General features: G+C 35.3%; 3 protein-coding genes across 3 annotated transcripts; all 3 read right to left on the bottom strand.

The window, feature by feature from the left end:
- Positions 1 to 7,240: 7,240 nt before the first annotated feature.
- LOC116019139 (auxin-responsive protein SAUR71-like) lies at positions 7,241 to 7,963 on the bottom strand. The gene has a single exon (XM_031259257.1). It carries the CDS (start codon positions 7,903 to 7,905, stop codon positions 7,516 to 7,518), a length of 390 nt encoding a protein of 129 aa, XP_031115117.1. The 5' UTR covers positions 7,906 to 7,963; the 3' UTR covers positions 7,241 to 7,515.
- A 6,865-nt stretch (positions 7,964 to 14,828) lies between these two features.
- Positions 14,829 to 16,998, bottom strand: LOC116019120 (alkane hydroxylase MAH1-like). The gene is made up of 2 exons (XM_031259223.1): positions 16,447 to 16,998; positions 14,829 to 16,231 (listed from the first exon to the last, which is right to left on the bottom strand). Exons 1-2 carry the CDS (start codon positions 16,903 to 16,905, stop codon positions 15,137 to 15,139), a joined length of 1,554 nt encoding a protein of 517 aa, XP_031115083.1. The 5' UTR covers positions 16,906 to 16,998; the 3' UTR covers positions 14,829 to 15,136.
- A 5,110-nt stretch (positions 16,999 to 22,108) lies between these two features.
- Positions 22,109 to 24,060, bottom strand: LOC116019119 (alkane hydroxylase MAH1-like). The gene has a single exon (XM_031259222.1). The coding sequence runs from the start codon at positions 23,948 to 23,950 to the stop codon at positions 22,361 to 22,363; it is 1,590 nt and encodes a 529-aa protein (XP_031115082.1). The 5' UTR covers positions 23,951 to 24,060; the 3' UTR covers positions 22,109 to 22,360.
- Positions 24,061 to 25,103: the final 1,043 nt, after the last annotated feature.

Here is a 25,103-nt window from a genome sequence, read left to right as displayed (position 1 = left end):
ATTTATGAATCAAGTTTAATCATCTTACTATATGCAACTTTTAATGCATACCACCTACTGCTTCTCAACCATTCAATTCGTTTATATACTCTTACTTTCTAAAGTTTTAAAATATCGAAATCCAACCTTGTTGTTTGGGGCAGTTGGTAAGCTACACATTTGCTATGTGATCCAAGTCAAATTCGCATTGCTATACACAAAAACAAATAAATAATCAATATATCATCATCTTCTCTAATTTGTCAAACTTTAACAATCACTTTACTAACTATATATAGTATTAATAATTATAATCAAGTTGAGCCAACTAACAATGTAAACTTAAAATTGAAGTTAAATATTAGAGTATTGTAATTGGACATAATACATTCCAACCGTTTGAGCTTGACTGAATTTGGACATTGATAGAATAGAATTGGTAATTTGTTTACACCGCTGCACCCAAAAGTCCTTTTTATTGAATTTATGAATAATAATAATTAAGTATTATGGAGCCCAAAAGGCCAAAACCCAAGAATAGCATACTAATGCAAATTGAATATAAATGCTTGAAACGTGTACAGCAACTACAAGTATTAATGAGGAAAACAACTTTTATCGGCGAAAATTAAAGAGTTTCTGATACCTGATGCCAATAAATACTGAAAATGGCATTTAAATTAATTGAGACTCTGACTGGTATCCATTCAATTCATTTCATCGTAAGAGAAATAATGGGTTTTTTTTATTAAAAAAATAATGGGAATTGAAGAAAAATACTCAAGACTTTAAAACTGTGCTGCTAGCTAGCTGCAGATCGAAATAAAATTGAAGACGATATATATAAATAAATAAAAATTAATATATAATTGAAAGAAAAGTGTATACACCTAAATGTTGTCAACAATATAATTGATCCGATCGTTCCTGAAACTAATTATGGCCATTTAATATATACCTAACATACAATAAATAATTCTCTCAATAACTCCTTTCTGTGCTATTAGGTCTCCTCTTTAATTTGCCATACCTACCTTCTTACTAATAATATTATCATTACTTCTCCACTTGTAATTTCTGTCCAACGTAACAATCCCAGGCCACTACTACCACCGTACCCCTTTAATTTCCCATATCTTTTTAATCCGCGTCATTATTCCATCATATATTATCTACGTCCATCTTGAATTGGTAAATTAATATGCATGCTACAATAATATATATAAATTGTGTAGATTCGAATTCAATTTCAATCTTATTATTATATTTATATATAATATGATATTAAGATATATTGGGAGTCAAAATAGGATGCATGATACATAGATCAGATAGATATATAGTACTGACTGGACAGACTAAATTAATTAATATATAGGAGTAAGGGCTGGGCTGAGATAATTCATTCTCTTCGATCAGTCATGTATGGGCGTTGAAGGCAGTACTTGTCTGAGAGACAGAAAGAGAAGCATGCAAATGGGCAGGCTGCATTTACCTATCCAATATGAGCGGTCAACAAAACCCATAATGACACAATTTATGCCCCCGTCTCCATCTTCATCGTATCAATATATATTTTTGTAATCCTTTATCAATTTGGGTCACAAAACAATTTAATACACACATTCAAATAGTGGCTCTTGTTTTTCTCGTCATTAAAAAATTATATATTCTCTCATGCTGCCTCATTCCTTTACATAAAACTTATATATGTATTTTATAACAAAATTAAATATTATATCTCAATTATGGATGCTGCTTATAGCATATAAATGTAATATTATACATAAAATATAATTATATTTACGAATTTTTTGAGTCGAGTGTGATCAAACGCTTAAATTCAACTTTTATTTGAGACTAATCAATAGTAATAACTAATAACTTGACACACTTGTACTTCTACCTTTTAAGTTATGGTATTGATTTTCCCCTAACTTAGGAGTAGTCAATACGATAACCATCCGCTCATGGACTACTTGAACATGATCCCATTTAATTCAATTTGCTTCACCATGCCAACCCGGCCTGTTCTCCACAAATCTGTTGTGACATATCCAATTTTGTTTTAAATTGTTAATTAAATACTCCATTAATAATTATGTTAATTTATATTATAAATAATTGTGGATTTGGTCGGTATTATATTTCAGTTGCTATTATACCCCAACTCTTAAATAATTATTATGAATTTGGGCAGTTTAATGTGGGGTGTTGAAATTTGATCATTTAATTTGTGAATAGTCAAATCATTATTTATATTTCAATTGTGTTAGGTGAGAAGCTAAAATCATTTTTTTTTGGCCTATTTATTTTGTATTATATTCCAACAAATAACTCATGAATCATGACAAACTCTTACATTTTAAAGTATTTATTTATTGATTATATTTTACTTGACCGATCTCGTCATGAGTTTTATATATTAATTTAATCTTATACTATGATCATCTATATTACAAATGACAATTGTTGCAAATCTTAATATTTATCAGTCATCTATAAACTAGTGATTGATATTAATTACATATAAATGATAAAAATTGCAGTAAATGTAGGTGGAGAAGACCGAAGAAGTGCAGTTAGTGGTGGTAATAATATCTTACATTTGACTAACTAAGGTAGCTTCTTCAAGGTGGTAATTAACTAAGACATTTAATACACTTTTATTATACATACCTAACATGGCATACTATAATTACTGCTCATCTATCCATGCATCTATATATGCATTTATATTTACTCACCCACCCACCCCCATTCATCCATCTTTTGACTCATCAGATCATAATGTCATATCATCAATTTTTCATTAATTATAATTCTTAGAAAACCAAATTGAAGTCATGTTTTTGGTACCACAATACAATATTTACCAATGTATTACGTTGATGAATAGTATTAAATATGTATAAAGTTTACTGCTAATTAAAGTCAACTTCGGCTTCCACCGCCGGCCTCCGGCCGGAGCTCCAATGGAGCTTTGAGCCGGCGGTTTTGGTCACCTTCTACGTTTGCTTTCGCTCCGANGTCACCTTCTACGTTTGCTTTCGCTCCGACCATCGTTGCAGTTCAGTCCGCCTCCGACCACCGCCACAGATCTTCTTCTTCCGTTTTCTTTCCCTTTGAATAAAATAATAGTAGGTAGGTATTGGGTTTGTGTTGGTAGTCTTGAACTCCCAACCCTACTTTGACTTTACCCACTTTTTTTATTTTCTCTATTATTGTGTTTTTTTCTCTTGTTACTTTCACGAGCATTTTTCCTCTCGTTACTTTCACGGGCTTTTCATTTTCATTAGCATAAATCGTTTAATTTGGTTTCGGCAAGTGTTGATCTTATCCTGGGCGAGCAAAAAAGAATGATGACGAAGACCCAAATCTTTGATGAAGCTTTAAGCTCCTTGAAGGAACATAGCTTCCTAGTTATGAAACAGTCTGCGATTCAAGTTTTCTATAGCATAGTTAGAAAAGTTGTTTCTATGTCTGATTGTAAGGAATGATTTACCATTTCATTGATCGTTGATGGAAACGTTTTATGTTATGAATTAATGGAATAGCTACATTTTCTTTCAAAAAAAAAAAAAAAGTCAACTCATGGAAAAAGTCTTTGTATTAATAAGATATCGTGCATTTGTTGTTCTCAACCATGAAATTCAACCTTTCAAAAGTTGGTGAACTAATAACTTTTATTTGTGTTAGTATTTAGATTTTAAATTATATTATACAAACTTAATATAATATGTGAAGGGTAAATATTTTAATATCGTGAATTAGGTTCAAATTCAGTCAATCCTGACAATAGCTATTGCGTGTAAATTAAATGGTTTAAATAGTTATTATAACATATAGCGGTATTGATTCATAAAATATGTAATGTAACGTATATGGTGTGATATATATTTGAAAACATTAAATTTGAATTGCATTTAAGTTGATTATGGTAATCCGAATTTGGCAGTTCTAGCTAGTGAATGCAAACCTAATGCTATTGATTATTAAGAGCCTTCGTTTTCTTTCTTTCTCTACACAGGTAAACGTTGGTTAGATGCATTGATTGCTTGCAAATTGCGTGTTACTATATGTTGATGGAGTTATTAGATAGATAGAACCACAATATCAAATCAATGTTAGCCACGTCAATACATGATAAAAGATAAAGTAACAACCTAAATAGGCTTCGCATAGAACGCACCTTCAAAGGGAGTAATTGATCAGTTATGTGTAACTTAGTCTGGTTTATCCTTAGTCGGCTAGAGTTATAAGAATATAAGGCAAACTTTACTCCAAATTGTATATTTAGATATCAATTGCGAATTTTCTCGTAATCAAAAATAAAATAACAAAAGGCCTACAACCTTAAATGAATTGGTCAGACAAATATTATTTTTCTTGATTTGATCCGGTTAATTATGAACAACCTAACCAAGCATTACCTAAAGTGCAACCAACATGTCCGAAATAATTGGGCTGAAATATTGTACAAACTCCCTCTATTGGACCACATAGTTAGATATTATGATTAATTTGGAAGTTGGGCCTTTGCAACCAACGGAAATGGCCCACTTGAAAACTCAAAATTAACCAAAAAAAAAAAAAAGAGCATAACATATACTACGTAGTTTGGATTCATATATTATATTATTTGATTTGATCCCAAATTAATTATAAAATAAAAGAATGATAAAATGAAAGCAGGTCAGTAGTGATGAATGATATTCCCCACTGGCGAGTCACATGAGCTTTTAAAGTTGTCCAAGAACCTGGTTAATCATTATTAATTATTCAGACCAGCACATAGAATAAGTGTTTGGGTGTAGGGTGTGTTTTCATTCCTCAGAAAATTCTATTATTGCTATAGGTGTCTAGCCACAAACATGATATGGTTGCAATTCTTTAATGACGCAAAACAAATTAAGAAAACCTTGTAGAGACTACTAGTGTGATTCTAAAAGAAATATAATATATTTAATTAAACTCTCTAGAAATTTACAAAAAAATTATAGTACATATACGGTAGGATGTCCCATCATTGAAATGATAAACACAAAAAATTTATATATAAAAAAAGAATTAAATAATTTTGTTGTAGCAAAGCAAGCAAGCATGTGAGTTGCTGCGCTAATCAAGGCGTTTTGGACTGACTGGACCTTCATGCATTTTTTGTCTTTCTTTATTCTTTTTTCGTCTCCGTACACGAAATGAAGCTGTCAACAGCATATTTTCGTGTTCAAGCCACAAGGACGCAAATGTCGTCTTACGTTGTTAAATATATATTTGAGCCCTTCACAAGAACCGTCGATCGCATCGAGTGTTCGATGTATTTTACGGAGGATTTAACTGCATGCCGTAATTAAGTTGATCCAACATGCACGAATCATGAACTAACCACCCTTGAAACCCACAATGCCTTGCACTTGGTAACTATTTGCATCATTCATGCACGCACACTGTTGGCTTTGTTCCGTGCACCACTTAGTTTTTATACCATTTTTATTAGGCAAATTATGCTATGAAGTCTAATATTACTAACAAACTCGGGTCACCTACCTTGCAAGGTGGACTCGAGTCCATGTTCACAATTTTATTATATAGGTTCAAAATTTGTGTTGTACTGTTGAATTTAGAATTATGTAATTGTGAATATAAAGTTCTAAAATTGTGAACATTGAGTTCTAAAATAGTAGACATGGACCTAATCCACCTTGTAAGGTAGAACCGGGGTCTATGACATAACAACAGTTTTTATTATGCGCTTCTCTTTCAATATGATTATTGATTTGGACAATAATTAGTAATTCAATTCATATTTGACTTTAATAAATATTTGGACTAGTCCAAATAAGTTGTCGTGATCTAGCCCAATTGCCCAAACATTTCGATCCCGGATCCTAAACGTAACACTTTGAGTTAGTTAGTAGGTTGTGGTCCAAGCTAAGCGAATTGGTTATGGAGCCTAAAGGTAGTCTTTATCAATAGTTATACCATAGACACGGATCCACAGAATAATTTGCCTAGTCTTTGCTCAGTTTCGGAAACCTAATTAACCCAACAATGGGTGAATGACTAACAGACTAAGGATGTTAAAACAGTAGCAGGGGGCCGTGAACAATATTGCCAGGTCTTGTGGACCAAGTTGTTAGTGAGTTTGTTAGAATAATAAACGAGTGCAAAATTGATACAGAACACTAGTCTTTATCCAATTATGTATATATATTTATAGGAATGTCAAATGTGTTTGATTGCACTCAAGAAAAAATGATGATAACTGTTGTTCTTAACCAAATTGAGAGAGGGATTTCTAATCTGAGCTACAAATTAAAAGATTATTGTAAATGCATATTATGTTTGTTTCTTTCTATATTTTTGGCGTTGCTTGGAAGATAAATACTTTGTAACAACTGATGAGTTCATGGAAATTAAATATACTGTAATTATGTAATTGTCAATTATTAACTACTTGAATTTCTATTTCGTACCTGAAATGAGAGTTGGGTTAAGAATATCGGTTGGTATTCAACAACTTTCATTGCTTTATTCTAGTTTAGTGCCTGCCGAAAATGTAATTGTAGCCTTTGAATTTTGCATCAATATATATTCCTTCCATACTACTCCATGTTTAACATTTGCTAGTAAAGACAAAGTTTGGGTGTGATTTACTTATTCTGTATGATTTGCATGTTATTACATAAGAATTGAGTTTGTCCAGTCCACAAACTCATGTAGTGGTTATGGTTTTTCTAATCACCCAAATATATGGCTTGAACAATAAGGTCAAAGTACTCACCGAATTGAAGACTTACCTAATGGTATTAGTTGGAAGAACATCAAGAGCGACCAAACATGTCAATGTTGGTTTAGGTGAACATTGAGGGGGGACAATAATTTACTTTTCTACCCTTCCACAATCCACTAAGCTAGTTAGCTAGATCGAAAATACTATGAAAGAAAACGAGTTAATGATATATAGATAGAGGATGTTGTCATACTAGATCGAGAATCCACTGTTTTTTTTTTGGCTGCCAATTACTGGCTACCACATCAAACATAAGAATCCCAGCTAACAAATATTCTCTGATCCGACAAAACTTGTCACCGCAACGCAATTTGAGCAATCACAGAGACAAGTCAGACAACGTTGGTTTAATTTGACTATACAATTAAGTTTTCAAATGTATGGAAGTTGAATACGGAGTAATATTTTGTTGAGAAGGGCGTGCGAATATTTCCCAAATTTTCTGAGCTTTGACTACAAGACTGTGAATTGTATAACACGGAGAAGAAAGAATTGGAGTGCATAAATATATACTATACTCACTAAACAGAGATCAAGTATGAAAGATCCCCTGTTTCCCTCTTTCATTTCACTTCTATGATTCATATTTACACAGCAACAGACTCACGAAAATTAACGACAACGTGATCTCCACTCCGAAGATCTGCTCTGAATACCTACCCGCTATTCAATCTCACTGTTCAACAGCGAAATTTACCAACCAAGAGGTAAAAAAAAAAAAGAAAAAGAAAAGAAAAGAATTACTACAGGAACTCCTCGGAGAGGGAATCTAAAAGATCGCAGGATTGGCATCCGGTGCGGAGGGCTTCGAGGACACGCTCGAAGACGAGAACGTGGCAAGGGATGCGGAGCACGCCTTCTTGTTTGTAACCGTATTCCTGCGCCGATTTATTGAGGAGGTGGATGAAGACGGGGTGGTTCAGAAGCTCCGCGCTCACCACAAACCTCTCCATTTCCTCGCCCACGTAAACCGGAAGGTGCCCCTCCGGCACTCCAACCGACCCGGATCTCAGCTTTATCGTCCGGAAAGACTCGAATCTCCGAGAACGAGACGGCGCCCGCGATTCCGACCGGAGCAAACTGTACTGCGACGAATCTCCGACGCGCGATAGCCTCCGAATCAACTTCTTCATCGCTGAAAGAGAGAGAGAAAGGGTAAAGGTAGAAAGAAGGAAGAGAGTACAGGGAGGGAGGGAGGGAGGGAGGGAGAAGTTGCGTGGGGTTAAGTGATATAAATACAAGGAAGGAGTTGAGACGTACAGTAAGTGTACTTGGCAGGTACAATTTTCGTTTTTCTATTAATTGTACGGATAACTGAAACAAGTAAAAGCCCGTATTTATACACACAAAACTACTCACAATTATACTACTACCCCTGTACGGTACGGAATATTAACTGCCAAGTACATCACAATGAATTATAAATCAATGATTTTTATATTTCAACTTACTCCATTTTATTAAAGCATTTATATATGCCTATGTTGCATGTGAACTTGTGATGCATTAAGTATAGACATCACAAGGAATAATAACGCACTATACACTACTTTTTTTTTTTTTTTTTTTTAATTGCAAGATACATTAAATGTCTAAATGAGATCTTTAAATGGTTCATAATCTTTGAAAACTTATAAACATTTAGTAGTAATTTTATAATATGTCAAATTAAAAAACTCGTGATTTGAAATTCATGGATAGCTTTTTTATACATAATACTTTTGCAATATTCTTCTCCTAAAATTAACTTCTAATTATTCATTTTATAACATATTATTAATACAATCAACTCTTCTTTATATTTTTAATTACTGTACAAACAGTTTTTTTTATAATGTTTTATTCATATGATCCTTATTTTATTCATTTGATCAAATAGGCACAATATAATAATACATCATCTTTGAGTTGAATTGAAGGATTTTGGAGCATTTTGGTGTTAATGAGAGCAAAATACGAAGTTATGGAGATGGATGCAACACTTTCAAGGGAGCCTAAGAGTGGTGTTTTCACTAGTCTTGGTCATTTGAAAAAATCAAGGCAAAAGTTGAGCAAATTAAAAGATCAAGGCGTTGTAATTATCACACAACACAAAGACGTCTTAGTATTTGGACCATACCTCGGCCTAGGAATATCCAAATCAAGTAACTCTTGCGATATTGGAAAAAAAAATTGAAGGGATACAACTTTTATGAAGACAAGATATCCAAAATTTTCTATCACGCACCCCGTTACCTCGTGACAAGCTGTGAGACACTGAATTCCGATAGTTGCAATATTTTGGTGTCACGAGGCTCATTACCTCGTCACACGGGACTCCTGATTATAAATTGAAGCTTTTCTCTCATTTTATTTTGATTTGGTCCCAAGCTCAAATCCTATGTGGTTGAATTTCTTCTCTCTCAATTTTTCCTTCATTTTTAACTTAGATGAGCTTAGTTTTATATTTCCAACTTATTGCTCAATCTTTCTTCCCAAAAGGTTGAATCCCAAGCCCAAGAACCCCTTATGCCCCGGCATGACAAAGCATATGGGAGGATGTAAATTATGGTAACTCAGCTAAACACAGAGTCTAGACTTTTGCTTATTGCGCACAAGGAGCCCCAACCCTCACTTTGAGAGGTTGCTCCACGCTGCCGCTGGTGGGACTTGATGTCTGCTCTTTCTTTCCAAACTTATTGCTCAGTCTTGTATCAAGGACCGGAGGGGTTTCAACTTTAAATCTCACAACTTTTCAATAGAGAAACTGTTCTTTCCTTTTCTTTTTTTTTTCTTTTTTTTTCTTTTTCTTATGCATTGTTTATGATATCCACTTGTGTTTTTCATTTATTTATGCTTAATATGTGTGAATACTTAGTTTATGGTCTTTAGTTAGGATTGCATTCCCCCACTTAATTTACAATATTAGAAACATTATTCATTTGTTTATTTGCTTTGCAAATTGGCAGTGACAATGATCCCAAACTTCTGATCAAAAATTAAATTTGAACCTTCTAGATAGTCAAAGATTCCATTTCCTTACATTATAAAAGAAATCTTCATTAAAAAGTATTTATGTTACTTGTGTGTTTCTTTTTCTATCTTTTTCAATTTCAAATTTAAAATGTAATATTCTTTATACATTTTTTCAATTGTTATGGGTGCAATGAAAATTGCAGCCTTGCATTATAGATAATATATTACTAATATGAGATTTTTTATAAAAAATTTTAAGAAAAACATGTTATATTTCATTGACCATTGTAATTTCTTGAAATTCAAATTATTGGGTGTAATATATTTACAATGTGACATAAATATTATGGGTATACATACATAAAATTAATGCCTTAACTTTTTTAGCGTGAAAATTTGACGAAACATGTAAATAAAATTATTTTTAAGGTTCCTAAGAACTAAAATTATGGTTTGGCAATAAAAATAAGTGAAACATATAATTACGTGTATTTGTTAGGTTTAGAGGTGATTAGAGAGTAGGATAAGTAGTTGGGACCCCTACGGACCGACCCCGCCCGCTTATATGTATAAAAAAGTAAAGTAGACAAAATAAATAACCGTCAAGGGAGGGTGTTGATGTTTGTTTTATCGTGCGAGCCGTACAGTCATGTCGTACACGGAAACCACCTAACCTTGTCCCATTGTCTTTGCCTTCTCGCCTTTCTTTCTTGCTTTCTTTCTTTATTAAAGCAATAAATTGAAAAAGATAATCTTGAGTGGGCCCAGGCACAGCTTTTGGCATAGCCAGTATGTCAGTTGCGCTGCTTTTTACCTGGCGTGACCCGCCCCATCACAGATATGCTCCTCCACTCCTTTTCTATACTTTTTCTTTTTTTTCTCCGTAAAGAATTACTTTTTGACGTTTACTGACGTGTGAACTTCCCGCCTTTTCCGGCCCTATATCCTTTTTGTGTTTCACCACGTTATTCACCTTGGGCTTCGTTCGCATGTCGGCCCACACTGTACGCTCCGGTCTTCCTTGTGCTTCTCTAACCTTGACTCTTCCGACCTCTTAATATATATTAAATCAAATTGAATATAATATGATGAAAGAGAGCGGACACGGGCCACGCACTTTCGAAATTGACGACCTTAATTAAATTGTAAACGGAAAAAATTGACCGGTTATATATATTAATATTAATATACCACGTACGTACTGTACGTGCTATGATCATCTGATCTCCTCCATTTTGATTACGACATATTCCAACCATTTGATGATAAAATTATCATTACCAATCTATAAGCAATTGACCAGGCAAGACAACACACCTACACCTACACCTACTCTTTTTTTCTTTTTTTTTTTTAATTTCTTTTTCCCAGATTGTTATTATTATAGAATTGAAACTGAAATTGGTACTTGGTATATACGAGATTTTAAAATGAAAATAATGGAAATTGAAATGATGGGGTAATTAATAGGTTAAAGTGGGGTCAGAGAAATGGATGGGATTAGCAGATAGACTGCGTGTGAGTTCAGTCAGTCCTGCAATTGCTGCTTTCATTACGGACAATTATTGACGTCATCGTCGTTAACTTTTGACCGATGGATGGTCTTTTGAAAATTAAATTTAATCTGCATCACAATTCACAAATCACAGTTATATTGCGTCTACTCAATCTTTGATTTATCATCATCATCATAATCATAATAACAATATGAACCTTAGCGCAGCTTATCCAAATGCTATCTGATCTGCATGGATGCGCTTAATTATACTGTGATAGATAAGAGGTGAGTCCAAAGCAAGGTTGCCGGCGGTGAACTGAAAAGCTGGACGAAACACCGGAAAGTAACACAGGAAAAATCTGGCCTGGGCAGCTCAGCAGATATTGAGGTCACATGTGAAAAGCTAAGCGGATCGGATGGGATTTTTTTTTTTTTTTTGGTGTACGTAGGAGTGATCTGTTAAGTTGGGTGATATGATATGGATATGTAAGGGCCGGCCCTCCGATGTTGTCCTTTACGGGCGTCTGGGAGCCATCGGCCACCACTGCTTTTGTCCCTTTCTTTAATTTACCCCTTAGTTAGCTTTCATCAGTGGAACGGTGACTAAGAAACATATATGGTGGGGTTTTTCTATTTTTTAAATCTGAAAATAACCTCTCACAAGTCACATCTTCTCCTCTCCTCTCCTCTCCTCTCCTTTCATCAACTTGTGTGTCTGGCCCTCTTTGTCCTAATCCTACCACTATATACCCTCTTCTTCATTTATTCCTCAACTTGATTTATATTGCCTCCTTTTCAAAATACCATTCCGAATATATATCATATATTATGATTAATTATATTTGTACACAGTTCAATTTTCGGACGGATATATATGTGTATACATATACAATCACACTTATGTAACCTCAGCATATCTTTAAGCACCACGCCCCGCCAATTAGTTTATATAAACTACAACCACCTACAAACATACTAACAATAATGTATATAACCATATTGTAATAAATAAGATAGAATTACACACCTAAAATCTTAAATATAATGCAATATTTTTTGGGTGATAAGAGAAACACACAACTACTACTCAAATTAAATTACATATATACACTACATGCTTTAATTTCAATGCGAATCAAATTTATAATTTTATAGTTATCAAATCAAAGACCTTGTGGTCAAGTGGCACCCAGTGTCTCACTCCCTTTGTGCCTCTTCGTGCTTCAGTAGGTTGAGAAAGTAATTATGAACAGATACTATATTGTAACAGAGTCAGTAGTACTCGAAAAAAAAAAAAAAAAAAAAACTAGGATTGCCCAATGAATTATATACTACATGAATTCTCATTTTCTACCCCCTCACTTTTACTTCATGACGTGTCAACATCAAATTTTTGTGTGAGGAAATAAAAGTTTGGAGTAGAACTTGAGAGTCGAAGTAGTATTTTCCTGCCGAATATAACATGATATTTGCATTGTAGGCTTGGAGGCCTAGTGAACCAGGCCTGCATGCATGTAATAATAGTGGGTGTTCTATGTGGAACTGAGCTGGCAGGCCAAGATATTTTAAATTTAATTGAACAAAGTAGTAATTTTGGTGTATGTATTGTACATGCTAGCTAGCTAAGGAATATTTGGTGTGAACACAACTCAAGAGATGGGATATATGATTTAAGAGGTGCATACAGCGTGCCTGAGCGTCCAAGAAAAGCCAACTGATGATTCGACCGTTTTTGTTTCTTCATTTAACTAAACTCTGTTCCAACCGTCCCACACCGTGTCATTCTCACAATAATTAGTGGGCTTTTATTCTTAGTGGCCCATTCTTTTTAATTATTTGTTTTTTGCAATATTTAATTCTAAGTGGGCCTTTCTTTTTTAATTACAGTATTTATTTTTGGCATTAATCATTCACCACCTGGAATATATTGCCCTATGCCGTTCATTTTTATTCAACAAATTGTATTAATGATAGCAACTAGGAAAATAAATATATTTCAAATTTCCCTAATAATATCAATTTTTAAGGTTACCTATTTTGTACCGTTGTACGTATGATTGATTCCATCCCATTCTATAAAAGAAAAAATCTAAAAGCCTAATTTGATTTGTTATATATGATTTAGTTATTAATATATACTTGTCAGCCAGTTAAATAGTGTTAAATTACTGTTTATTTATATTGATATTGATGCAATTGATGTTGTTCGTTTTAAATTTTTGTAAATTTATATTGCTTTTTTCTTTAACGTGTATATATATATATATATATATATATATATATATATATATATATATATATATAGACTTGGAGGAATTTGAAAGAAAGTAAAATACTGAAATAAAATAAAAACAAAGAAGAGAATTTTGAAAGGCTATTAGACGCGGGCATATTTTTTCGAAGGATACTTTTTATGTACTTGTATTTTTGTTTAATATAAAGGCATAGAAAGAGGCAATTCAAAATTGTTCTCGTCTTCTCCAACGTTATCCATTTTATTTGTAGAAAAAAACATGTACATTGGGACAACTATGTATGTTGACATATTCTAACCTGCTTTAATTTTTGTTATAAATAAATGACTAAGCCGGACTTAGATTGTACACAGTACATATAGTACGTGCAATACACTTCATATATATGAATTTAGTCAAGTATATATAGTAGTAGTGATGATGGCTTGACCAGGTAATTTGCTACTCTGGCCTGTTATGCTCTCACTATCGACTTAGTCCTTATGACAAGCCCCAACAAGGTTCAGCAATGGACCCATACTAGTTTCCCCTTATACTAGCCCATTCCACTACTTTCTCAAATTAGCCCTACTAGCTATTACATACCATATGTTTCAAAGCCCATATCATGAGTTGGAAAAAGTAGGCTATGCATATCATGGGGCACTGCACGTATTAATTATGCATGGGATGGATGGGCGCAACGTATATTTTGGTTACTACAATCAAAGACATATATACATGTCCATCTATTCCATAGAAACATGGGCAGGCAGGATCTATACCCAAAAACGTACATATGAGATTAATGATAGTATAATGGTACCATAAATAATAGAATTGAGATAAAAAAAAAATGATATAGGCCCTGTTTTGTAAATGGCTGTTAGCTGATTGAGTTGGATGTTTGGGTTAGAAGGTATGATTTGTTGATAACATTAGCTGATTGTAGAAAGTTGTTTGATAAATTAGTTGTTAGCTGATAGTTGTTTGGTATAATTTCTTTTCTCAAAAAGTTAATTGAAAAATGCGAGTAGCTTTTGAATTTTAGCATTTTGGAGTTACAAAAAGCTTATTAACCAAACACTTATATTAATTTGTTTAACCAAGTCAAATAACTAATAGTGGTCAAATAAGTCAAAATTGGCTGATTATTTACCAAACAAGGCCATAATTAAGAGAAAAACATACACAATAGTTTAGGACATTTTTTAAATAAATTTGTATTAGCAAATTTTAGTTTGGGTACGTAAATTAAATTTAAGGTATTGCATATATGTTCAAAGCAATAAAACATGAATACATTTCATTAATTGTTAAGCTTAATTGCCGGGTATTATATTATTGTTCATGAAATCAACTGATCTGATTTGGTAATTAATATTTAGAATATATTATTAGACATGTGAATCCCAGTACATTAGTGTAACATAGCGTAGCTTTAGGGAACGACTAATAACAGAGTTAGACATTACTTAACGAATGAGAGTTCATATATATGACCATTCTGATGGCCGGTATTAACGTTACGTTACCAAATTAAAGATGGAGCATTATTTGTTATTGTTATAGCCGTAAATATATATGGCCGCTTTATTTTCGCTAGCTAGCTAGCTAGCTATATATATATGTAAACAATGTATTCTTGCTTACGAACATGATATGATTGTGGTCTGGTCAGGCTGCAGTAGTATTTCGTTTAGTAAATTTGAGTTTTAAGCCATTCTTAGCTTGAATGACGATTGAATCACTAGGAGAAACGGAATGAGAATCCAGGTGCAGTTGAAAGTCATAACGTTGTAGGATGGTTGCGGCAACCATTTTCATCTGAATGAAAGCCATGTCCTTACCTAAACAAGTCCTGGCTCCAGCATTGAATGCCGGAAACTTGTAGGAAGGCTGGTGCTTGATTCCTCCTCTGTCGGAAATCCACCTCTCCGGCTTGAATTCCATGCAATCTTCGCCCCATATTTCATCCATCCTTCCGGTGGAATAAAATGAGAGTAAAATTCTGGTGTTGGGCTTGACCATATGTCCACTAGGGAGGACGTCCATCTCCGCTGACACTTTGTGCTCAATAGCCACCGCCGGGAATAGCCTCAGGGTTTCACACAGAGCACCGTGCAGATACACTAACTTTTTGCATTCTTCTGCCTTGAAAAAACCCAAAAACTTGCTTTCCTTGTCTTCTTGTTTTAGATTGTGTTGAATCTCGTCGCGGATCCGAGCCTGAACCCATGGGTTCTTGGCAAGCAGGTAGAAGAGCCAAGTGAGAGTTGAGCTGGTTGTATCTCTCCCAGCAAGCATTAAATTCAAGAAAGTATCCCTCAAAAACTTCTCCTGTGAACCAGTATTCAGCACCTGCTGTAGTTGCTCCTTGTCGTCGTCGTATGTTTTTACGTAAGCGGTGAACAAGCTCAAGTCCTCCGAGATCGACTCAGCTTGGCGTAGTCTAATAATGCTGTGGTATATGAATTCATCCAAATCCTCCCAAGATTGAATAAGCTTCTTCTCTTTACCAATCCCCAGCCATCTCTGTAATTTCCAGTAGCTCTCCGGAAGTAGATGCCTGTACAAAAGGGCGTCCACCATAGGATTGAAGGCCTTCTCGCAACGAATATATGGCAAGTCAACGCACAGGCTTCCCGGGTCATGGTCCAGCACCAACTTAGAGATTGAGTCGAACGTGAAACGCTGGAATATGTCTTGCAAGTCAAACTCTACTCCCTGCTCTGCAAAACAATCAAGAACCGGCAACAACCCTTTCTCTACCTGCACTTACATACGATGAGGCCAGGCCAGGCCGGATAAACAAACACATTCATATAGACTAGTAGCCAAATCAGCCCATCCTGTTATATGAGTCCTGTTAACAGATCTATGACTGACATACTGTAAGTTATGTGCACAATTGCACAATTGGGCCCAAATCTGTTACACCGACTCATATAACATATTGGACTCACCGGAATATATACTATACATACCTTGTGCCAAATATTGGTCTCTAACAAGGTGTGGAAGTGGGCATGATTGAGGAAGGAGAGGGTGGTTTTACGGTGAAGCTCCCACAAGAAGGAATCCACGTTGAAAATGCCGTCTCCCAAAATATCAAATATTTCTCGAAACTGAGGTCCTTTGGGATAGTTGGAGAAGTTTCGGCTGAGAATATGGTGGATGTTAGCAGGGTCGCAGGTAATGATCATGTCCAAGGTACCCGACACAAGTCCTTTAAACTCAAATGTCCCTCCACTCTCTTTCAGAAAATCATTGAAAAATTCATGGATCCGGTAAGCATTGTGAATGAGCGCCGGCAACATTCCGACCACGGCCCACTTCCTCGGGATTTTCCTCCGAGGTTTCATGCTCCTCAAATAAACAAAACTAAATATCAGGAATGCGACCAACGCTACAGCACACCTCCAATATTCTTTGATTGTCATCATCAATCAATTTTGAGCGCTCAGCTTGCTTGTATGTATGTGTACTTATTGAGTTTTATACATCTATCTATCTATCTATCTATCTATCTTATATATTCTGATCGATACGATGTGAGTTGGATGGAGAAAGCTAATGGCGACATCTCATCTGATCTCTTAATTATTTGTGTCCATCACTTTTTACACACATTGTAAAAGTGGTAGCCCAACTTTCCCTTTTTTGGACTGGATCGGACAAAGAGCTGGGCTGTTGAGGGCTGAGGCTCAACTAATTAATTAATTACCATGCCTGTACTGCTAGCTGTACAACGTACGATATATACTATATTTCGTGTTCTTCAAACTCACGATACAAATCTCATATATGACAATCATTATTGCATGAAATAATTTGCCCATATCTGGATGGTTGGCCCTTGCCCATACAATAGAATTGACCCAAACTGAAAATTTTGTCGGAGTAGATACGTGGCTACCAATATATACAAGTGTTATCTATTCACACCACATACTCTTTTTTTTTTTTTTTCCTTGTTAGGTATTATTAAGTGTATATAAGTACATTGTACATATACATTAAAATATTGAAATAAGGTTGAAATTGGTCACGGAACGTAACCTAAAAATGCAATTAAGTTACTGAACAAAAAAAAAAAAAGTACAATTAGGTAACTGACCACTCCAAATGTATGCAATTTCACCTGATAGCAAGTTATCATCCATTTCATCAGGTTACTTGCTTACGTGGACGATGAGTTGACATTTCAAAATAATTTTTAATAATAAACTATTAAACAAGGTAGTATTTGTTCTATACTTTCTCAATCATTTTTTGTCCAAAGAATCTAAGCCGCCTCACAGTGCAGCAAATTTTACTATGGATCGTGGTCCACAATGCATGGTAGTCCATGTATCGAAACGACGTTGTTTTGATTAGTGAAAAGAAACAGCAGAAACGACTCTGTTACGCACCGTTAACTCTATGTGTATAACATATTTAGTTTCATTTTATATACACTACAGTTCGTTTTCAACACAACTACAATTTCTTTTCCATATATTTATAGTTTAATTAGACATTATACACTCAAATATGTGAAGCTATTATTCAGTTTCCTTTCAATACAATTACAGTTTCTTTTATAATACACTGCAGTTTCCTTTCAACACAACTACTGTACAGTTTCATTTTGATATAACTACAATTTAATTTGATAATATAAAAACAAATGTGAGGCAGTATCATTTGAGATGAAATGTAGTTTCATTTACGGAGCTACGTTAAGACTTTATTGCTTCTTTACTTAAAGAAACAGTGCTGTTTTTTGCCCATAATCCACGATATAACAACTTTGCCACCACAGCTTGAACATTTGCCACCACAAAATGGCATTACACTACATGATAATTGTTTATTTTGTCATAATAGTACGTGTATATGATATTATTACATATTTTTTTCTTGGAGGACGATAAATAAATAAATAAAATATAGCTTAATCTTATTGTCACGTGAAACATATTATTGGTCGTCTAGCGTAATGGATATGTATTGATCAGTTGAATAAGACATTACCTAATGAATGAGATATTTTATCATGCATTATTGAAGGAATCATACGAAGAGATAATGAATAGATATTGTACAGTTACATACGTTGCTTGTCTGGGAGTGATATATACAAAGTGAGATAACTTTAGAGCATTATTTGTAGTGATTAAAGATAAAACAATGAAGGAATGGGTAGATATCCTATATCGTTGCCCATGCCATGCTATGCACCAAATTGCCTGCTTTACCACATATATATAGACAAGGTAAAATAAGTTGATACCTTCTCATTCAAGAAATTACTATAAACAAATTAAACAAGCGTCTTATTCGTCTAATTGATTAACCAAGTCAAACTAGGTAACTAGGTTAATAGACTATCTGACTAATTTAACTAGAGATGTATGTCACGACACAATTCTTTTAATTTCTAATGTGGTTTACCTCTCTTCCATGTAATTTACCAACTATTACATAGAAGTACGATTTACTAAATGCAAACTCTCATGTAATATAATGACTGTAAATGTCCAATTGATACATGATTAAATACAATAAATATTTCAAATGTTCAATTGGTACATGTTAGGATATTTGAAAGGTGTAGTTTTCGCGGTGGATGGAAAGAAGTAGGTGTTAAAACGGGAAGAAGTTCCCGAGTATCGTTCTCAAAGGACGGCAATGAGGGAATTTGAGCGGTAAGGGGATTAAGCACAAGAGTGTTTAGTGTTTGAAAGCTAACCCAAACATAGTAAGAAATGCGCATGAAACATCATGAAAATAAAGAACAAACAATGGAAACAATCAATTGGAAAGGAGGATTTGAATCTTGCAACTCATATAGGTATCCTTGATTTCCTAAGATATTAGGCTAGCAACACTTAGATTATGAAAATGAGACAATGTCACAAGCACCATTGCCACTCTCGTGGTCAATAGACTCACTTCTTAAACCGTAATGTCATCCTTGTGATCACTAGGCTAGAAGAGGCATTTTGACAAACACGTTATGTGCCTCTTGTCTTCCACTCTCCCTTTTCTCAAAGGTGAGAGGGAAATGTGGATGGTGAGGGCTAGATCTACTCCCTACTCTCGTAGGTGAGTATTCCTATCCTACTCCTCTAGTGCAATCGGATCCTAATTGGCATAGAGTCAAGACATCCATCCCAATCCACAATCAACTCATCAATCAAGCAATTGCAAAACCTAATTGATCAAATCAAAGCTCAAGAACATCAATACAAAATTGCTCAATCCAAATCCACAAAGATCTATCTAATCATACTTGGAATTGAAATAGCAAAAGGCAAAAGTAATGACAATAAATTAAAATGAAGACTTAGCTAGAAATTGAACTTTGAACTTGAACTTGAACTTGAATTTGAACTTGAATGTTGATCACAATCTTGCAACAATGGAATTCTTCTCTAATTCTAATCTAAACCTAAGAATTGCAATGTGAAGTGAATTGGAAGAGATCTCTCTAGGCTAACCCTAGAGAGAGAAATATTCTATGCTAAGGTGTGGAATGGTGAATCTAAGTCTAAGTGTCCTGAAAATTAGCTCAATTCCCCTTTTAAACATTGCAAAAACCGCCCACTTTCGCGACGGACGCCATGGTGGACGCGCGTCCATGGGCGCGTCCAAGGTGTTAATTGCGTCCAGACTTCAACTTCAGAGAGCGTTCTGATGGACGCCGACATGGACGCGCGCGTCCACTGCGCGTCCATAGCAGACTTCTGTTCTGCTGTGCCAGAATCATAGAGCGAAAAGTTGGACGCAGGCATGGACGCGCGGCTGGACGCGCGTCCACTTGCGCGTCCACTGCGTCCATGGCCTATTTTTGCTCCAACTTTGGTTCGTTCTTCACTTCTCTGAAATATTGTTATTTTCTGTCATTTTTGCACATCTTTTACCTACAAAACAATTAGCCAAGCGTGGAACGGGGTCCAATGACAATAACAAGCATTCTAACGCAATAAAGGGGCAAATCAAACACAAAAGCTTTCAATTGTGCATAAGATGATCCGAGAACGACCTTATAAAGGTGGCGTCTTTTGCACTTATCAATATTGACCTAATTATTTGTCACACATTAGGTGAAGTTTAAATGTAGATTTAGTTTTTCTAGACTGCCTGGACCTAATCCTGATGCTACTTCAGAACTTGCTTCAGTTTGGCATTTGAATTACTCTTTGGTCGTGCGATAATTATGGCAGTGTTTTAAAATGCATGGTGATGAGTATTTGGTGGGGATCTAACATCTGGAATATTACAGCCAAGAGTTGGTTTTGGTTAAGAGTATAAAAGGAAGGCATTATTACACTTTGGAAACTCATGCCTTACGAGAGACATACTAGTGTGATCAAATCAAACTTATTTGCTATATTATTTTATTACGTCTTAGTTACAACTTTGAAGATTGAAGGTTACGTTGCGAATACTAGTCAGATTGTTCATGAAGTTTATGAAGACTTGGTGATCGGCTTGCACGAATTCATCCACAAGCGTAGTTTTGAAGAAATAATTTTGTACTAAACGTAGTCCATTGTTGAATGGTGTTGGTATTTTTATTTCTTGTAATTCTTTGTGTGTCTTAGTGGATTGGGTTTTCGTGAGTGGCCCGCAGATGTAGAAGTATTGCTCCGAATTGCGTTAACAATCTTGGTTGTCGTGGTTTCAGGTTTATTTATTCTATTGCTTTAAGTTTTAATTTGATTAAAATTAAGTAGACATCTTTAGGTTTGTGAATTCAAGACTCACGATCTTTTTCAATGCAGCTTTTCTCGTCATCCAAAAATATGTCATATGTATCAAATCAAATGAAGAAAAATATCTCTATTTATAGGTTGTTCACTAATCCAAAAAAAAAAAAAAAATTCTTTTCACCAATTATTTATCTTGATATTAGAGAATATATTATTTAGTAAAGTCGTCAATCATAGTACATAAAGTAGCTACTGTGGGGACTCGAAAATGAAGTGTCATTGAAAATTTTGTTACTAAATTTGACTTTTAAGCCATCATCATTTGCTTGAATGGTGATTAAATAATCACTGTGAGGGAGAAATTGAATAGGAATAATCCGGCCAGCTGGCCAGCATTTGAAAGTGATAACGATGTAAGATATATATGGTTGCAGTGATTGAATCATCATGATTATATTGCTGCAACAATAATCATGAATGAGAGAGGTTATGATCATTACTTAACGAATGAGAGAGATCATTAATTCAATCTGATGGCCGGCCGGTATTAATTAACGTTATCAAATGAAATTGTATAATTGCTTAATTGTGTGAGAGTCACAGAAATTGCATGCATGTAGCTAGGAAGCAAGAAGATACGTGTGAACGAACCAGCAGTGCATGCTAGCTTCTGCACCAATATAATAACGTAACTAACGTACGAGCATTATATATATGTTGTTGCCCTTTCCAATTGCCATGATATATATAAATGTGTTCTCATGCTGTTGGTCTTTTCGGGTGCAATTGCATAGTTTTCATTCTTAAGGTGCGTGATTTGTATGCTGTACGTCATTTAAAAAAAATTAAAAACTTAAGATGTGTGGTTTGTGTTCTTAAAATGCTTATTTGTTTGTGTGCTTAAGTTTCCTAACTATACAACAGCATGAGAAATTATACCCGCACATCTGAACCCTTTCCAATATATATATATATATATGGGGTCTCCAAACTGATATATACCTTATACAATATAAATTGATGATAATGCACATTCAAGATATTGTAATGGGTAGGAACAGTTACAATTTGAGTACATACTACTACTACGCACACAAAATAATAAAGCGTTTGGAATTCTTGTAGCAGTAAATATGCTTTATTTCCAGAGTAAGCTTACCTTGGATAAATATATATTAATTAATGCTGAGCGTGTACCTCATGCAGTATTTCTTTTGGTAAATTTGACTTTCAAGCCATGCTTAGCTTGAATGATGATTGAATCACTGGGAGAAACTGAATGGGAATCCACCACTTGAAACTCATAATGGTGTAGGATGATTGCAGCAATCATTTTCATCTGAACCAAACCCATTTCTTTACCTAAACAAGTCCTGGGTCCGGCGTTGAATGCCGGAAACTTGTAGGAAGGTTCGTGCTTGATTCTTCCTTTGCTTGAAATCCACCTCTCAGGCTTGAACTCCATGCAATCTTCGCCCCATATTGAATCCATCCTTCCTGATGAATAAAAGGAGAGTATCATTCTGGTGTTGGGCTTGATCAGATGTCCACTAGGGAGGACGTCCATCCCAGCCGACACCTTATGCTCAATGGCCACTGGTGGGAACAGTCTGAGGGATTCACACAGTGCACCGTGAAGATACACTAATTTCTGGCATTCTTCTACCTTGAAAAACAACTTTTTATTATTATCTTGTTTCTGCAGAAGATTGAATTTGTTTTCAATCTCGTCCCGGATGTTTGCCTGAACCAATGGGTTTTGGGCGAGCAGGTAGAAAAGCCAAGTGAGAGTTGAGCTGGTTGTATCTCTCCCTGCAAACATTAAACTCAACAAAGTGTCCTTCAGAAACTTCACTAGTGGAGAAGCAGAACCAGTAGTAGTAGTGAGCACCGCCTGCAGTTGGTCCTGCTGCTTGTATGCTTGTACGTAAGCGGTGAACAAGCTTAATTCCTCCGAGTTGTCTTGGGGGAGGCGTTTATTAATGCAGGAGTATATATACTGATCAAAAGCCCGGCATGCCTGACTAAGCTTCTTCTCTTTGCCAATCCCCACCCATTTCTGTAACTTCCAGCAGCTCTCCGGAAGTATATGCCTGTACAGAAGGGCGTCCACCATAGGATTGAAGGCCTTCTCGCATGGAACATATGGCAAGCCAAGGGAAAGGCTTCCAGGGTCATGGTGCAGGACGAGCTTAGAGATGGTGTCAAAGGTGAAGCGCTGGAAAACGTCTTGCAAATCAAACTCCGCTCCCTGTTCCGCAAAACAATCCAGAACTGGCAACAACCCATTCTCAACCTTGTGCCAAACATTGGTCTCTAGCAAGGTGTGGAATTGGGCATGATTGAAGAAGGAGAGGGTGGTTTTACGGTGAAGCTCCCATAAGAAGGAGTCGACGTTGAAAATGCCGTCTCCCAAAACATCAAATATTTGTCGAAACTGAGGGCCTTTTGGATAGTTGGAGAAGTTTCGGCTGAGAATGTGGTGGATGTTAGCAGGGTCGCAGGTAATGAGCATGTCCAAGTTACCCGACACAGGTCCTTTAAACTCAAATGTCCCTCCGCTCTCTTTCATAATATCAGTGACAAATTGGTGGAGTCGGTGAGCATTGTGTAGAAGCCCCGGCAGCATTCCCGCTACTGCCCACTTCCTTGGAATCGCCGACCCGCTGCTGCGCACCATGCTTTCCATCATATTCTTCATATAACAAAAACAACCCAACAAGAAGCTAAATATCATAAAAAATGCGGCACTACACCCCCAATATTCTGCGATTGCCATCGTCATCATATCGGATCGCCGGGGTGAAGCTTTAATATATATTGCCTATATGCAATTTCGTTAATTTGGTCGATCAGCGCAGCTGGTTTATATCCGGCCTGATGATGAGTAGGCCGGCAAGGTGATAAGCCTAGGATGGGAGTAGATCGATTAATTATAGTCGTATTAAAGACGTACAAGGAAAGGAACCAATCATTAAACTGGTTACCCATGAGTTCGAGCCTCAGTTAAATTAAAGCAATGCTAACTCTTTGTATGTGCTTCAAGAGGCACAAGAATTGGCCTAAAAGAAATAATCAAATCCTGGTTCTCTTGAAATTTTTTCCCTAGAGTTCACTTGGCACTTGAGCTACTCCATTGAGTTGAACTAAGGATGATCTACTACTCAACTGCACATAATAAAAATCAGTGTAGTTCACACACAGCCAAACATCATGCATGCATTATATTGTGTCTCCGTGTATTATTATTTCCTGTTGGATTTTATATATTTTGGCTTCATTCATGCATATGGGACATCCTGGCCTATTCATTTCCCATCTCATCGTAATTGACTGAAACTGAAATTTTTGTCGGATTATTTGGCCTAGCCTGCGTGCAGGACAAGTGGCCGGCTACTGAACCATCGCTATTCACATATGATAAATGTCGGCATGAAAAGTGTACATGTATTTGCCAACGATTTGAAAAATAAAAAATAAAAATAAAAAACACCACCAAATTCTATTTCTTGTAAGTATGTAAAACCTATAATCAATTTAGCAATAATACAATATGAGCCTAAAGTCTTTGACGTCTATTATTACTTGTTAATTATTTAACAATAATATATCAATAGTACAAGGAGTTACTTTCTCATGAATACCTAATATGAGCAGGGCTGGTCCAAAGATTTATAGGTCCCTGGGTGAAATTAAAAAAATGATCCTTATATGAAAGAATTTGTTTCCGGATGATCAAATTGTTTACTTCTTTTTCTTTTTTCACTTCTGGATGAATGTTTTTAAGCAACATTGTACAAAAAATTATTATAAAATTGATCTTAACAAAAAAAGGAACAAAAACAGCTAGCACTTATATGAATCAATCAATCTGAATCAGTCAATCGAAAATCTTTAAGTATTTGAGTGGTTGGTGTGGCGTAGTCGCAACCAGCGACCCT

This window comes from Ipomoea triloba, chromosome 5, assembly GCF_003576645.1.
Source record: "Ipomoea triloba cultivar NCNSP0323 chromosome 5, ASM357664v1".
Lineage (NCBI taxonomy): Eukaryota > Viridiplantae > Streptophyta > Magnoliopsida > Solanales > Convolvulaceae > Ipomoea > Ipomoea triloba.
The sequence above is the reverse complement of the archived record's forward strand: the minus strand, read 5'-3'. Positions and strand labels throughout refer to the sequence as shown.